This window comes from Lampetra fluviatilis, chromosome 6, assembly GCF_964198595.1.
Source record: "Lampetra fluviatilis chromosome 6, kcLamFluv1.1, whole genome shotgun sequence".
In the NCBI taxonomy this organism is placed as follows: domain Eukaryota; kingdom Metazoa; phylum Chordata; class Hyperoartia; order Petromyzontiformes; family Petromyzontidae; genus Lampetra; species Lampetra fluviatilis.
Genome location: NC_136280.1, coordinates 13,040,414 through 13,057,312, shown reverse-complemented (window position 1 = coordinate 13,057,312; position 16,899 = coordinate 13,040,414). Strand labels below are relative to the sequence as shown.

Sequence of the window (16,899 nt, the reverse complement as noted above, 5' to 3'; positions counted from 1 at the left end):
AGAAGAAAATAAAGTATCAGTGCAGTGAATTTGAACAAATTGAAGATCAGTTATATACAGTGCTACAGTGAAATGCAGTGAAGTGTTTGATGACTTCGTTTTGTGCAAAATTCACTGCCATTAAATTTACACAAGATGCAATTATACTCTACCCAATTTTTTCGTCAATATTACAGCTTCCGTCCTCGGACGGGCAAACAAGCTCGGATATTTACACAATAGGCAACGTTTCAAATGTATGGCCCTACTTCATAGCACATACTATCTCCAATCTAGCTTCACCGTGAGTGCGTGTGTATAACAGCACTTGCCCCAACATTCCGTTCAGGCCATACGGGGGATCTTTGTCTTTATCTTGCGTGGGCTCAAAGTGCACCTAGACGGGCACAAGCACCACGGTGACATCACCATCACCACCATATGGTGGCAAATGGCATCTGCAGCTGCTGCTGTGTGCACACACACACACGCACGTGTGCACGCACGTGCGTGTGTGTGTGTGTGAAGTGGTTAGCGCGATGTGCTACGAACCAGGCCCAACCCGGGTTCGATTCCCGTTTACGACCAATAACAGTGACGAATATCCGAACCGGTCCCGGGACTCCCCTAGGTCGACTCAGCCTTAAAACGAGAACCCGGTGCGGTGTGCAAACTCCCGCAGTGGGGAGACAAAGGCGGCCGGGCGTGATGTCGGCCACCCACCCACCCCTCCGTGTGCCCTGCCGGCCTTTATAGGTGAAGTTACTCGCTAACAGCACTTGGCCCAAAAGTCTGTCAAAGGCTACAAGGGGAATCTGTGTCTTTGTTGCGTGTGTGCGTGCGTGTGTGTGGGGAGGTGTGTGTGTAATGTAGTAGGTGTGTGTGTGTGGGTGTGTGTAGTAGTAGGTGTGTGGGTGTGTGTGTAGTGTAGTAGGTGTGTGGGTGTGTGTGGGTGTGTGTGTGTTGTAGTAGGTGTGTGTAGTGTAGTAGGTGTGTGGGTGTGTGTATTGTAGTAGGTGTGTGTGTGTAGTGTAGTAGGTGTGTGTGTAGTGTAGCAGGTGTGTGTGTAGTGTAGCAGGTGTGTTGTGTAGGTGTGTGGGTGTGGATGTGTGTATTGTAGTAGGTGTGTGTGTGTATTGTAGAAGCTGTGTGTGTGGGGGGGTGTGTGTGTGTAGTGTAGTAGGTGTGTGTGTAGTGTAGTAGGTGTGTGTATAGTGTAGTAGGTGTGTGGGTATAGTGTAGTAGGTGTGTAGGTGTGTGTATAGTGTAGTAGGTGTGTGTGTAGTGTAGTAGGTGTGTGTGTATTGTTGTAGGTGTGTGTGAGGGTGTGTGTGTGTGGGTGTGTGTGTGTATTGTAGCAGGTAAGTGTGTGTAGCATAGTATGTGTGTGTGGGTGTGTGTGTGTATTGTAGTAGGTCTGTGTGGGTGTGTGTGTGTATTGTAGTAGGTGTGTGTGTGGGTGTGTGGTGCTGCCGCGGATTTCTAGCCGCCTGTCAACGTCAGTGCTGCCGGGTCCGGGGTTTGAGTCGCTTTAATCTCGGGGAGGCGGAGAGAGAGAGAGGGCGTGGGGTGGGGGGTGAACGCAGAGAGACTTAACCTGGACACAGGGACACGGCTTAGGGAGAGGGACACTCACACAGACACACGCTCACACACACACGCTCACACACACGGGGGTAGTGGGACAAGGCGAGAGAGAGAGAGACGCAATCAGCTGGAACAGCGCAGCAGGTGAGTTGGACAAAGCTCGCGACGACGACGCCACCGACGTCTTCTCTCTGGGTTTCTCGCTCTTCCTGTTCGCCGTGCCGGCCTTAATAGGTGTTCGCGAACACGATAGAGAGATGGTGTTGTTGTTGTTGTGATCACACAGTGGGATTTTGTTGTGTGTGTTTGTGTGTGTGCCTGTGTTGCAGGTTCTGCCGCTGCTAGTTTGTACAGAATTAGTTTTTGGCTGAGTCAGGATGTCGTGTGTTCTGGTTTCGTTTCGTGCGTGTGGTGTGTGTGTGTGGTTGTATCGTTTTACGTTCTTTATGCAGGGTGTATATTTAGATATATTTCCACAGGTCGATCTCTCTCGCTTTGTGATATATGTAACGATTAACGTTCTATATGTAGGAGATTTTTTTCTGCAGGACTTCAAAAAAACTTCAAGCGACATTGACATCCTTTAGGCTTTCCCATGTGTTCTGCGGCGAGATAGTCGCGTGGCAGGCAATCCGGTAATTGCGTTTTTTTACTTTGAATTCTCAGAGCCAGATTTAGCCAAATTAAGTTCAAGACGAAAAGTAACGACGCAGCTTTGCGCGCGCTGTGATTTGAGACGAGGCAGAGGCAATCAACTTCACTCCACTTGAAAACCCAGTTTAATCACAGGGCAGCTTGCCTGGATTGGAACACGGGAGCACAATAATGCTGACTCGGTACTTCGACCTCTGTACGTTGAACTTAATTCGCACCGTACGTGGCCAACGGCGCTAATCGGTGGTGCGGGATGATTATGGCACACTTTCTTTTTTTTCTCACGCAGAGGACATCTCTCTCTCTTCTTTCTCTGCTCTCTCAACCTGGTTCGTGGAAATACATTGGCAAAAATTGCCGCAGGCCTAATTTCGTCTCGATGTTGTTGGGGTTTTTGTAACGTCAGAGTACGTGTGAGTTTCCCCCCCCCCTCTCTCTCACTGAAGATAATGTTGCCGAGAGACCAGAGGCTTTCTGTATATTTGCTTTCTAGACCTCTACCCCCCTCTACCCACCCACCAGAAGCCATTGCTATCGTCTAAAGGTCCGATCAGGGGCCGGTCCGTGATCTGTCGTTGTACACAGACCATGCCAAATCAGAGGCCGGTCTTCCGTATATTGTTTTGCCTCTGCAGAGGGCCCCATCCCCTATCAGAGTATCGTCTGTTAGTCTATTGGCTACAGAATGCATTTGCGAATGTAATTAGTAAGTTTCATCCTTACCCGTGTATCGAAAGTTCAATTTAAATGTGCAATTGTGTTGTGTTGTCTTGCTCTGGTCTGGGACTGTTTGTTCTGTTTTGCTGCCTTGTCCAAACTTGGGAATTTGTGTACTTAAGCAGTTTGAACTCATGTTCTTCATCTATTTACGTGTTTATTTTTGTCATCTGCTTACCTTTCCTATACTTTGCACTGCTGCCGTTTGTTGTATTTGTTGTAACTCTCTGACCCGCTCCTACTGGACATCTGTGTAAAAAGAGCTTCATAGCTCGTCGGATTTCTCCAGGATAAATAAAGATTCCGATTCTCAGGATGCGTCATCCATACTTCTGAAACTATGGGACACTTTACGTCCGTGACTTGTGAACACAAAAGCCATCGATTGACACTGATGACTCATTCTGACGAACGTAAGACCGTCGGTCTGTCAGCCGGCTGTCTAAAGAGCTGTCAGTGACACTGGCCTGTCAGCCTCTTTCTTCTAGGGACCCATTGTGAGAGACGGGGACCGTCTACACATTGTGTAAATACTCCACGAGAGACGACACCGTCATTTTAAAGACTTTACCAGAGACTGATGATTATGATGACCAGCTGGACAGGGCGGTACAAGCACTCTGCGAGGCTGTGTTTGACGGGACACGCTGCTGCTGCTGCCGCCGCTGCTGCTGCTGCTACTGGTGCTGCTGGTGCGCAGGGACGGTGCCTCGCTCTGACCGCACCGCTCGGCCATCATGAGTGAACTGGAGAAGCTACGCCAGGAGGCGGAACAGCTACGCAATCAGATCAAGGTGCGCGCCCTTGATCTTCGAGCAGCCCCATCAGCCTCGCCTCGGCACTATCACCATCAACATCGTTGGCACCGTCGGCATCATTCTCAACATTGTCACCACCACTGTCAGCACTAGCACCACAACAACACCATCGATGGCACCATCAGTGGTGGCAGCTTCTTTTACGTCATGACCGCCATCAACGATACCATGAGCAGCATCCTTTAAATCACCATCAGTATCATTACCAGTCCCATCAGCAGCGGCTTCAACAGCAACATCAATCAGTACCATCGGTAATATTTTAAACATCACCATGAATATCAAAGACATCGCCAGCAACATCAAAGACAAAGATCCACTGTATAGCCTGTAACAGACTGTTGGGGCAAGTGCTGTTAGCGAGTTGCATCTATGAAGGCCGGCACGGCACAAGAGGCGGTGGGTGGCCAGCACCATACCCGGCCACCTTTGTCTCTCTAGTGGCGATGTTTACAAACCGTACCAGGTACTCAATTGAGACTGAGTCGACCTATATGAGGCCCAGGACCGGTTAAAATAATTGTCACTGGTGGTGGCCGTTAGCGGGAATCGAACTCAGGTCGCCGGTTTCATAGCACAGCACGCTAACCGCTCGTCATCATCCTCCAAGTTCATTTCATCGATGCCAACTCAGCGTGTAACGACGCGTCGATATGTCACTGACAACCGATTCTTGCACTCCCAACACAAATCAATGAATTGTGCATGTTCACGTCAATCATTTCCGATGTATTCAAATTATAGATGAATGTTACATTTCGGCTCGTGGACTGAGCAAAACTGTGGCAATGCGACAGCAAACGACACGCGTTAAAAAAGTGTAGAAGAAGGCTTTCACAACCACAATTACGATCCATAATTCGTTTATTTTGGGTTGGATTATCGTGTATGATGCCAGTTTTATTTTAGTTACCACAACCCTCTAGAGTCTATGAATTAGTCGCATGGGCAAATGTGCCAGTTGATTTGTTTTTTCAGAAAACCGGAACATTTGTTTACAAGCAATAAAACGTATAAATAGAGCGAATGGTAAGGTGTAAAAAAACAATTACACAGATAACAATTCATTATGATGGGAAGGTGGCCGGGCGGCACAGAGATCTGAGCTCCAAGCTGGCACCCCTGAGACCCTGGGAGCCACTCGTGATTCCACTGGGGTTCCCACACGTGCAGAGTTGATGGTCTCTCAGCTCGTTCAACAAATGGCCATGCACGTAATTTCGGCATGAATCTTATCTCGAGAGCTAGAGGAAATGGTTCTGATTCTCGTGCAACGAATATTTCCCCTCTTTGGCAGAGCACAGGTGGGAAGGTGCTGCCCCCAACTGCGTCGAAACATTGTCTCGCAGGCGGTAGCTCTGTGATATCCACTTCTGCGGGGGCCGTTCTCTTACACGAAGGGTTGCACTGCACCGCTGTGCGAGCAATCCCAATGGGTGCTTCGTTTCGTGACGCGATGCCATAGCTGCATTCGGGAAATAAAGTGGGTGGTGAAAAGTAAAAATGTATTGAATCAGGTTACGAGCTCAATTCATCGAATCGCTGTGTGGGGTGGGAAATTGTTACATTGTATAGAATTTTCAAATTTCATGTTTACAAGTAATAAATACGACAATTGCGCTTTAAGTGGCAGATTTTTTTTTGTTGCCATGTTAAGTACAGGACCACAAACACCACCGCCGCCATCAGCATCGCCTGCCCGCGCATGTGTGTGTCCTGCCCATTGTTTCTCACGATCCCTGTCTGTGCCGTTGTGTGTCACAGGAGGCCAGGAAAGCATTTGCGGACACCACCTTCGCTCAGGTACTGTTGCCCCTTCTGTCCTGTTTGTAGGTTTAGCAGTTTGACAACGGCATTCTTTAAAGATAATAGTTTTCCGACATTCTTCCGCTAAATTATCGTTGAACAACAGGCAATATTTGACCAACGTTCCCACCGCCCCAATCCCACAAAGGTTATAAGTATAGTGATAAAAGATACCATCATTTACAGCCCTTTGTCAATCCACTGCTGGATGAAGCAATGTTGGTTATGGTGATTAGTTCATCATGCTTGGCCACGCTGGTCAATGTACATTGTTGAGTAATTAATAATAATATCAGAGCAAGTGGCACGTTGGCTGACCACCTGACTGGTCACATTGGTTGTGTATCGGCATGGCCAAAAATCATCATCTCCTTGCCACAAATGAACCACGATACCATGGCTATCTCGTCAAGGAGACTGAACCATCACGCAAACTCTGGTCATCCTCACAGCAGCTTTTGGCTGGCCATCGAGCACAGACGGTCACTGCATCGCACACTTTCAGATCTGCTTCTGCGGCCGTTTGGAACACTCTTCCTTCCAATAGTACGGAGTTTGTTGTAGTACGGAGTTAGACTGATGGCCTTAATCTAAGTTGTCTTGTAGTTGTTGTTGTTGTTTGACTTGCATCCCACTGGCATTTTTGCACACAGCATTGGTGTACGGTGCTTTTTTCTGGAATTGTTGCTGTTTTTTTTCCTGGATTTTTAGTTTGCACATAGTCACATAGTCACTTTAAGATGTTCACTTGTTCGTGTTTTTGTTTGTTGCGGTTGCAACCGATTCAAGAGCCGAATGGCTCACAGGGCTATAGCTAATAAATAAACATGAAAACAACTTGAAAATAGGAAGACACTGGAGTTATGCACTTTTAAATCATCTGGATTAGAAACTAATTTCTGTAGAACTTATTTTGTGTTTAGTTTGTTGTCTTCCCCCCGCACCTCCGATTATTGCGGTTGGCTCCGGGTCTGTGAATTAAGTGAATTAGTAGGTTGCCCTTCCCCTCACTCTGATCCTCACCTCAACAGCTCACTGCTCAGTGTTAATTGCAGTTTGTCATTGACAAATCTAAAAATAATCTGCCCGAGCCAATTTGCGCAGCGTCCATTTGTGTTTGTGCAACAACTTGCCATCTGGCTTGTGATACGGTTGTCTTTGCTCTGATTTCTATTTGCTTCATTGCTGTATGTTCGTCTTGGTTCTTTCGGTAAAGTCACGTAGAAGGGAAATAATAAAATAATACAAATAAAACATACTAAATTATAATTCTCACGATGTTTCGGCCACAACACAAGCAGCCGTCCTCAGGTGAAGAAACAGAGCTGTCGGAAAGACAGCGCTCCAATGAACACCGCTAAGCTTGGCAGCGTATTTAAGCTGGGTGGGAGGAGCAGAGTGCCTTGACAAAGGAGTTTACATATCAACAGAGGAATTTAGCATAGAAGTAGCTATGATAATGTGAGAGATTAGCATGATGTTAAAGTGAGAAATTAGCATGTAACTGGGAGATTAGCATGATGTTAATGTGAGGAATTAGCATGTAACTGGTCACGGAAGTGGCTATGTTAAAGTCAGAGTTTACAACCCTTATTGGTCATCCCGTGTCCTTATAGATCTCAACGTTCATCCTACTAAGTTCCATCACAAAGCAGAAACACAAACTAATCGTAAAAAAACAATTGCCCGTATTGAAACGGCTCTATGCTGTATGTTATTTAATTTGTGCTGGATTTTGCATTTTGCTGACCCATGTCAGTCGTGCAACTTACACTAAACCTGGTCTCTCGAGTTCTTTCCTGTTTAAACAAAGTAAACTCAACTAAGTACGTGTAGTATCACATGGTTGAAATCAACTAAACTAAACCAAGTATTTTGATTTAAAGCTTTCGTGACTGCAGGGATTCATATTCTTGGTTTTTTCGGTAAAGTCATGTAGAAGGGAAATAATAAAATAATAAAAATAATAAAACAAAAAAAAATTCTCACGACGTTTCGATTGCTTTTGTTGCAGTCGTAACGTCGTAGGATTTTTTTTATTGTTTTATATTTTAATTATTTTATTATTTTATTATTTCCCTTCTACATGACTTTACCGAAAGAACCAAGAATATAAACCAAGTATGTGCCGTACATACCACTTTGTGGGAATTCGACATTTTGTGCCCTGTGAAGAGACGGTTAAAGTGCCCCGATGCAAAGGGTTCGATAGTTGCTGCAATGTTTTATGGTTTCTCCTGCATGTATAAACACTGATTAACTGGCTGAAATTAACGAAATATATAGAGGACTGCAGAGCTTGGGCAATTGTTTGCGCTGGCTCACTGCGTGGCTCACTTGCCGCTCGTCTCTGCTTCCTCGGTGATTGTGAAATGCAATTTGCGTGAACAACGCTATATAAAACGAAACATCGCTTTTATTACGATCAAGATTTTAAACGTTTTGTCCATTAACTATGCGAAGTAAATGTATTCTCTTCACTATTTGGAAGATTTTCTGAATACTATGAATGTTCTAGATTTGGCCAGCGCAGGGGTTAGACTTTTGCCTTACTTTAAGGAGGGCCTGGGTGTGACTCCTTACTCAGGTGCCTTTCTGTGTATTGGGTTTTCTCTGATTTCTCCAGTTCCCTCCCATAGCAAAAAAAACCATACAGTGTAACTGGTATTGGCCAAACATCCCAAAGCTGAGAATTTCCCCAGAAAATTACTTAATTGGGATCACACACAGCAGCAGCAACATCACCGTCCTCCTGCAAACACCTGGCAGTACCCTCCTTAAAATTGTCTAGAGACTCAGCGAGGTTTTCCTGGTTAAGCACACTAATAATGTATGTAAATTACATACCTGTCAACCCCTCATCAGTGCCTACCTTATTACAGACCAATTTAACCCTTATTGATCACCCCATATCCTTATAGATCTCAACGTTCATCCTACAAAGTTCCATTACAAGGGAGAAACACAAACTAATAGACAAAACAAAAATTGCGTGCATTCAAACGGCTGTACGCCGTATGGACCTGAGAACTCAATTTCCCTGTACAAGAATACGGGTAAACCGTATGGGTTGACAGCTATGGATTGACATCCACGCATGCATTGACATTACCGCTCCTAGTGTGTGTAACGGTGGGGAGCGGCGGTATCCTGGTATACATGCCAACGTTGGCTCAACCTTGGCGCATGGTTCGATTTTGTTGGCATGGCCCAACGGTTCCACGTTGACTGGCCAGGGTAGTTGGCACACAAACGATTCCCGCTCGCATCCAACATCATTGACGGATATCTGAACCGGTCCTGGGCCTCCCCTGGGTCGACTCAGCCTCAAATGAGCGAACATTGGCACTGGGGAGACACGAGCGGACGGGCCTGCTGCTGGCCACCACCCTCCTTTGTGTGTTGTGCCAGCTTCTACAGGTGGCCCAACAGCGAGTTAAAGGCTATCTGGGGGGAACCTTTGTCTGTGTGGCTGTAGGTCACAGCCAGCTTGGACTCCGTGGGGCGGATCCAGTTGAGGACTCGGCGAACTCTGCGTGGTCACCTCGCCAAAATCTACGCCTGCCACTGGGGCACCGACTCACGGTACGCACTGGTGGATATACACACACACATGTGTGTACACACATGTGCATGTATACAACGACAATAACAACCACCATTCGGCACTAAGTGGCAGTGACGTCACCACAGTGCTTGTACCAGGCTATGTGCATGTGTGTATGTGGGGAGCGGTAGTGTAGCGGTTAGCGCGCTGCGCTATGAACCTGGAGACCCGGGTTCGATTCCCGCTCACGGCCAACACCAGTGACGATTATCTGAACCGGTCCTGGGCCTCCCCTAGGTCGACTCAGCCTGAAATGAGTACCTGGTGCGATGTGTAAACATCGCCACTGGGGAGACAAAGGCGGTCGGGCGTGGTGCTGGCCACCCACCCCCTCGTGTACCGTTCTGGCCTTCATAGGTGCTTGCTAACAGCACTTGCCCCTACAGCCTGTTAAGGCTATACGGGGGATCTTTATTTACATGCACACTAGCTTTACTACCCGGCTTCGCCCGAGACTTAGATTCTTGTCTGGGATTAATACGCGGCCTACGCGGAGGGTGGGGGGGGATGCGTGACGTCAGCAGGCACACCGCATTACGCATGCGGGTGACATCACAGATCTGACGTCATCGCTCACTTGCCGTGCAAAATATATGCATTATTGCGCCCCCCCCCCCAAATCCAAAAGTCTATTTTTATACTTTTTGCATTGTGTACAGTCTGGAAGCTCCCCACATGCCAAATTTCAAGTTTGTTGCTTGTTGGGAAGTATGCTAAACATTTCCAACAGACACACATATTCACAAATTTCCCTTTTATATATATAGATACACACATGCATATCTTCATGCACATATACACATGCATATATACACACATGCATATAGGGGCTATCCATTTAGCACGTACGCATGGAGGGGGAGGGGAGGGTTAACCCAAATGCATACGCTTGAGTATGGGGGGGGGGGTCTACTGACAATGTACGCATAGGAAGTGGGGCGGGGGGGGGGGTGAAGCCTCGATAATAATTTGTCCACATTGGCCTTCAAATGAGTTCGATAGTCCGGCAGTGGACTATCTGTTTGCTTAAACACGTGAATATTATGAATCCTTTATTGTTTCTGCGTGGATAACAGGTCCCTGCGGGGTGGGCTGGTAGGAACGAACAAATACGATACGAAGGGAGAGTTTGAGGCCTAGTTCTAGGCTTTAGGCCTAGCTGTAGGCTTTAGGCCGCTGTGAGTTAATTTTTAATAAAAAAAATTAATTATTCATGTTAAAGCTTTAAATTTAAATGTTTCTATTTAAAAACATCAGGGAATGTAACATTGTTAAACATTAACTCCCTTTCATACACGCGGGGGTACGATACGAAGGGAGAGTTTGAGGCCTAGTTCTAGGCTTCAGGCCTAGCTGTAGGTTTTAGGCCGCTGTGAGTTAATTTTTAATTAAAATGTTTTAATTATTAATGTAGAAGCTTTAAATTTAAATGTTTCTATTTAAAAACATCAGGGAATCTAACATTGTTAAACATTAACTCCCTTTCACACACGCGGGGGTACGATACGAAGGGAGAGTTTGAGGCCTAGTTCTAGGCTTTAGGCCTAGCTGTAGGCTTTAGGCCGCTGTGAGTTTATTTTTAATTTAAATGTTTTAATTAAAAACTATCTCAGGGAATCATAAGGGAATGTTATACTTGTTTAGCCAGGAAAGCCTCACTGAGTCTAAAGGTTTTTGTAGGGTCCTGCCAAGTGTTTTCAGTAGGGGGCGATGTTGCTACACCTAATCGGACATCGGACGGACGGACGATATAATCTATTGTAGGCTGGTTCACTTCGTTCCTACCAGTAAAAAAATCGGCCGTTTTATAGGATTCGGGAGGTGGGGGGGGGGGTGTAAAAAGTACGCGTGCGTACAGGGAGGGGGGGAGGGGTCATGTTTTGACAGATTTTTGCGTACGTTCTAAATGGATGGCCCCATACACACACAAAGACAAAGATCCCCTGTATAGCCTTAGCAGACTGTTGGGGCAAGTGCTGTAGCGAGCACCGATGAAGGCCGGAAGAGTACCTGAGGGGTGGGTGGCCTGCACCACGCCCGGCCGCCTTTGTCTCCCAAGTGGCGATGTTGTTTACACACCGCACCAGGTACTCATTTGAGGATGAGGACCGATTCAGATGATTGTCACTTTGTGTTGGCCATGAGTGGGAATTGAACTCGGGTCGCCGGGTTCGTAGCACGGCGCGCTAGCCACCACACTACCGCTCCCACACACGTACACACGCACACACGTACACATCTGCTCTTGTGAGAGATGATGCCGTGTGGTCTTTAAGCTCCACTTTGTAGCAGATGGCTCGCTATGGTAAATTCACGCTTATGAGTGACCTTTACAGAAATCTAACTGTGTACTGTGTGAAAACTGGCTCGTAGCCTTAACAGACTAGCGCGATGCGCTACGAACCCAGCCACCCGAGTTCAATTCCCGCTCATGGCCAACACCAGTGACGATGATCTGAGCGTGCCCTGGGTCTCTCCTACATCGACTTGTCCTCAAATGAGTACCTGGTGCGGTGTGTAAACATCGCCACTTGGGAGACAAAAGCGGCCGGGCGTGGTGTTGGCCATCCCACCCCCTCGTGTGCTATGCCGGCCTTCACAGGTGCTCGCTAACAGCACTTGCCTCAACAGTCTGTTAAGGTTATACGGTGCGGGGGGTCTTTGTCTTTTGTGTCACATGTGTAGGCTGTATGTGCTCGTGTGGCCATTTGTATTCGAGCTTGTCACTGTGAATGCAAATTCTCGTGTTTTGGTGTGTGTGTGTGTGTGTATATATAGACTTGTGGTATGTGTGTCCGTGTGTCAGTATGATGACTTCACCTGTTTACCCAAATTACCTGGGTTTGTACCCCCCCTCCAACCGTGACCTCTTCCCATTGAGCCTTCACTCCACGCAGCCTCGGCTTGAACCTAGCCTGGCCACCTCAGGTCAGCGATGGCATCGACGGACCTTGGTGGCGAATGATGGCTGTTTACTGTCGTTGAATCAAAATAAAAAAAAACGGAATATGTATTGACACTGGAGGAATTCGATTAGCTGCAAATCTCTTCTTCACAGACGTTTGTTCCATGTTTAGATTTGAAGCTTTCGTGACTGCAAGGATTCATATTCTTAGGTTTTTTCGGTAAAGTCACGTAGGTAAAAAATTAAAATTAATAAAAGTAAAAAAAAAATCACGACGTTTCGGAGGCAACACAAGCTTCCGTCTTCAGGTGGAACCGTCACAGCACGATTGCTGTTTCAAGTAATTTCAATTTTTTACCTACGTGACTTTACCGAAAAAAACCTAAGAATGTGTGTTCCATGTGTTCCGTATGTTGAACGACATTTTCTGGCCTTTTGCTCGACTCACAATGCAGGCAAAGGGGCGGGGCTACCACAAAGTGGGCGTGGTTACACTGAGTTTTGGGGGGAGCTAGTGGGTGAGTGGGCGTGGTCATGGAAAAATGGGTGGGGCTGTTTGAAGGAGGGAGGAGCTACAAACTCGGCACGTGTCCTCGCTGAGCCTCCCAGATGTGGTAGCTCTTACGTATGTACGTTGAAACTTCTTTCGTACCGATTTAAAGCTTTCGTGACTGTAGGAATTCATCTTCTTGGTTCTTTCGGTAAAGTCACGTAGAAGGGAAATAATAAAATAATAAAAATAAAACATAATAAAATAATGGCCACAACGCCGTGAGAATTATTTTATGTTTTATTATTATTATTTTATTATTTCCCTTCTACGTGACTTTACCGAAAGAACCAAGAAGATTATTTCGTACCGTACGTAGCCAACCGTGCTCGTCGGACGTGCAATGATATGAAATACCGTGAACGAAATCATTGATTCTACTCATAATATTAAAAAAACTGAGCTTGGAGTTTCTCGTGTGGGACCAGTTTCATAGCCAATGAGTGTGCAGGGGGTAAAACGGCAACACAACTCACAGGCCTGAGGCCAGAGGGGCCCATGTGCCGGGCTATGAGGGCCTCATTTCATTCCTTGCTGCGGGGCCCATGCCATCCATGCTCCGGCACCGCGTGGGTCCCCCCTCGAAGCAGCAGTTTTTTTCCGCACCGTTGCATCACTGCTAGCGATCATTTGACTTCTAGGGGCAGCCATGGAGCTTACAAACATTTCACAAAAATAATGTGTAAAAGCCACTCAGCCTTTGAGCATTCTGCAAAAAAAACACCAGAAGTTGATAAAGAACTGCATTATGGGCCCCCTCGTCTTCACTTATCGCCAAAGTACATTTGAGCAAATGCAGTGATGCAGTGATAAACAGCTTCGGACCGGTTTCATCCTCATTGCGAGTTATCGGTAGTAGAGTATCGTCACCAATGCTCGCTGCTGCAACGTTTGCCCCTCGGCACCATGTACAGTGTCTGGGGTCCCTACTCCCACACTTCGGGGCTCATTTGCTTGGTATTCGCCAAGGAAGTTTTCAACTCAAAACAATTGTCTCAGTCTCTTGTCGCACATGCGATGGTGCCTTCCAAACGTGTTCCCCTCGGCGCGCGGTTCATGCAAAGCATTTTCCGCGCAGGCTGCTGCAACGTGAATATCAGAGGGAGACTTCCTCATTGAAACGCATCGCTTGATGTTGCACTGTTGCTCTTTCAACATGATAACCCTTACTGACAGGCCCTGCTCGTGTGCATATCCTTGCCGAGTCATGTGACTCCTACGTGTGTTTGCGGAATTGTGTAAGGAGTAAGAATGATTACGGGTTAAGTTTGAACACAAAGCTCATTTGATTTATATATTTTTTACACAGTTGTCGAACACAATCCCAAAGGCCCCAAATAGTCGAATGGTCAGGAACAAATAGCGCTATCAAAATTATAATGGATAAGAGAGATTATTATTATGAGAGCTTTGAAAAAGCAACGATGGTAATACATTCCAAAGTGCAGCAGTGCGTGGGAAGAAGCAGAAAGAGAAGTGTTAGACCTGCAGTGTAGTGGGCGTATGTATATATGTTGAACTTCTATTCACACCATACGTAGCCAACTGTTCATTGGAGGTGCGGGTGGGTGAGTGGGTAAGTGAGTGTGTGTGCTGTTTTGACCTGCAGTGTGGTGGTTGAAGACAGTACGGATAAGACCAAACAGTCTGGTAGCCCGAGTATTTTTTCTACTGTCATCTTTTCAATGTTAACTCAATCATCTGCCACACATTTTTACTGGACCTCACGCTCTATGCTCGCGGGCAATCCACAGTCAAGTAATACCAAGAACGATGCGGGCGTGTTCGATTTGGCAATTAAATAGAGTTCTCTTACATCGCGTTCCACACTGCCATGTAAGAGCATTAGGCGAAGCATTTAGGCGAAAAGCATCGTGATTCTCAGATTTGTCTGATTATAAGCATTTTTTTGAGCTCATTCTTTTACACGTAACTTTCACACAGAGCACCAGATACACAAGGAAAATAAATACACAAGTATGTCGATGTTATATGAGTGGACGTCAGGCCATGTAACCACCAGAGCCATGCGACAGTTTCATCTTCCAGCCCCTGCAACAAGTCCACCCGGCACGCCCTGACGCACTGCATAGCCGTTCTCCTGATCAGCAGAGACCCAACTACATTTGTGTCAAATCTCAACTCTCAATTGACACCAGTCACTCTCACAAGCATCCGCATATGCAGCTTACGACTTAATCTCATAACATCCACACGTGGTGGTGGTGTTGTCGTTTATTGAACGCTGCAAGCATCTTAGAGTCGCGCCAATTGGGTCCTAGAGGAGAAATCAATTTGGCCTGGCACCACTGTTTTTAATTGTAGTCGCGCCGAGTCACTGCTCTCACTGCAAGGGCCCTCTCTTGCAGTGACGGAAGTGGCCGAGCTGTGCGTTGACAATGTGAGCTGTTTGTTGTGTTTAGTTTGTTGTCCGTCCGCCGCACCTCCAATGAGCACGGTTGGCCACGTACGGCGCGAAATCAGTTTGACATACGTGGTTGCCCGCCAAAGGTATTTATTTGAAAGTCACGTTTGGTCCTTGGCAAGGAATCAGTTGCCCACCCATTATCTGTGTGTACAGTATTAGATTGCAATCCAAACTATATACTGTACAGAAAACAACTGTGGTTCGCACTTCTTCAACGCAGAAGGAGGAACAGCGAAACTTCACAAACTTTCTCGTGAAGCCCTCTCATCGTGGCCAGCAGCAGACCTCGAAGTTGGCACTTAGATCTTGAACACATTGCTGCTGCCATACGCAATAATCGAATACATTAGCTCCTCTACGTGTGTTTGCATATGTCTGTCTGCGTGCCTATGCGTAGAAATTTAGTGAGTGCCTCGCAGGACGGAAAGCTGATCGTGTGGGATACCTGCAGTACCAACAAGGTATCACGGTGTGCACGTGTGCGCACGGCGTGTACCCACGTGTGCGCACGGCGTGTACCCACACGTCGTTCCACCGCCCTCCCTCCCTTCCCAGTCCATCGCTCCCGTGCCTCCACATTTGCATCTCATTTGTGTTTTGTTGGCATTCCCGTGAGCGCGTGTTGCTGTGTTCAGTGGTTCACCTGCATACATGCGAGCACATGTGACAGGGCAGGTGTGTGTGGGTTCGTGTGCATTTTTCCGGGTTCATTTGCGTCTTGGGTTTTTGTGATCATTCGTGTTTGCATTTCCTTCGCAGTGTTTGAACTTGCGACCGTGTGCGTGTGTGTGTTTAACCTCACTGTGCCGTTACAAGGTCCACATCTCGGTGTTTACAAGGTGCTGTGCATGTTGCCGATTTCATCACATTTGTGTTTTTGCTGCATCTGATTGACCCATGCCATGTGTGTCTGTGTCTGTCTCCATCTCTATCCTGTCCACCTGCTTGTCCACCTCCACCTCCCAATGTCAACACGTCTCAACACCTTCATCTTCCAACACCTCTTCCTCACAAATCCACTACCTTCCAAAACATTAACCTACCAACACCTCTCATGTCTCCAATAACCAATTCCTCTACCTAACTACACCTAAACCTATACATGTCTCCACCTATCTTAACCTTCATTAACCAACACCTCGGCCTCCTGATATCTCCACCTACCAACACTTCCAAATGTCTCCACCAACAAACTCCTCTCTCTGCCAACACCTCTATTTACTTACACCTCTACCACCCCATATCTCCACCTACCAATAACTCTACCAACCAACACCACTCTCCCAATGTCTCCACCTACCTACACCTCCACCTCCAATTATGTCCACCTACCTTCTCCCTCCTTATCTCCCCATTCTCTCCACTTCTCATCTGTGTTCCCTACTCACCCCCTCTGCTCTCACCCCAGCTTGTTATTGAGTGCATCCCAGGACGGCAAACTCATAGTCTGGGACACGTATACTAACAACAAGGTAACTAGGCGAGGCTCTCACCAGGCCTCACTGCAATTTGACAGTGTTCCTTGAAAGCAAAATGATACACCATACCTTTTACTAATATCTTAAAGCATCACCTACAATGACCTCTTGACGTCTGGAAATTGTGACCTCAATCTTAATGATCTTATGAATATGTATGTGAATCATGTATACATATTTTGTTACCAATTGATGCCCAATTACCCTGGCAACATGAACACACACCAAAACATTTTTATTTCAATCTATATCTGTGGTCCGAGCCCAGTGGCGACCCTGTTTAATACTGCCGGGGGTATTAACAGTAAAAACAACGCGTCGTTTGCTTTATAATGGACGTTCAAGATCCCTGAAAATTTTCAAAAAAGAG

At 46.6% G+C, this 16,899-nt stretch overlaps 1 protein-coding gene across 2 annotated transcripts in view; it reads left to right on the top strand.

Annotated features, from left to right (window-relative positions):
• The first annotated feature begins 1,516 nt into the window (after window positions 1-1,516).
• LOC144933164 (guanine nucleotide-binding protein G(I)/G(S)/G(T) subunit beta-1-like) overlaps window positions 1,517-16,899 on the top strand; it is a 29,588-nt gene continuing 14,205 nt past the window's right edge. The window contains exons 1-5 of one of the 2 annotated variants that reach the window (XM_078857773.1): window positions 1,517-1,710; window positions 3,638-3,731; window positions 5,520-5,558; window positions 9,040-9,146; window positions 16,460-16,523. In XM_078857773.1, the coding sequence (XP_078713899.1) occupies window positions 3,675-3,731; window positions 5,520-5,558; window positions 9,040-9,146; window positions 16,460-16,523 (267 nt within the window). In that variant the 5' untranslated portion in view covers window positions 1,517-1,710; window positions 3,638-3,674. Of the gene's footprint in view, window positions 1,711-3,637; window positions 3,732-5,519; window positions 5,559-9,039; window positions 9,147-15,448; window positions 15,513-16,459; window positions 16,524-16,899 lie in introns of both variants that reach the window. The other variant, XM_078857772.1, reaches the window with a different exon arrangement.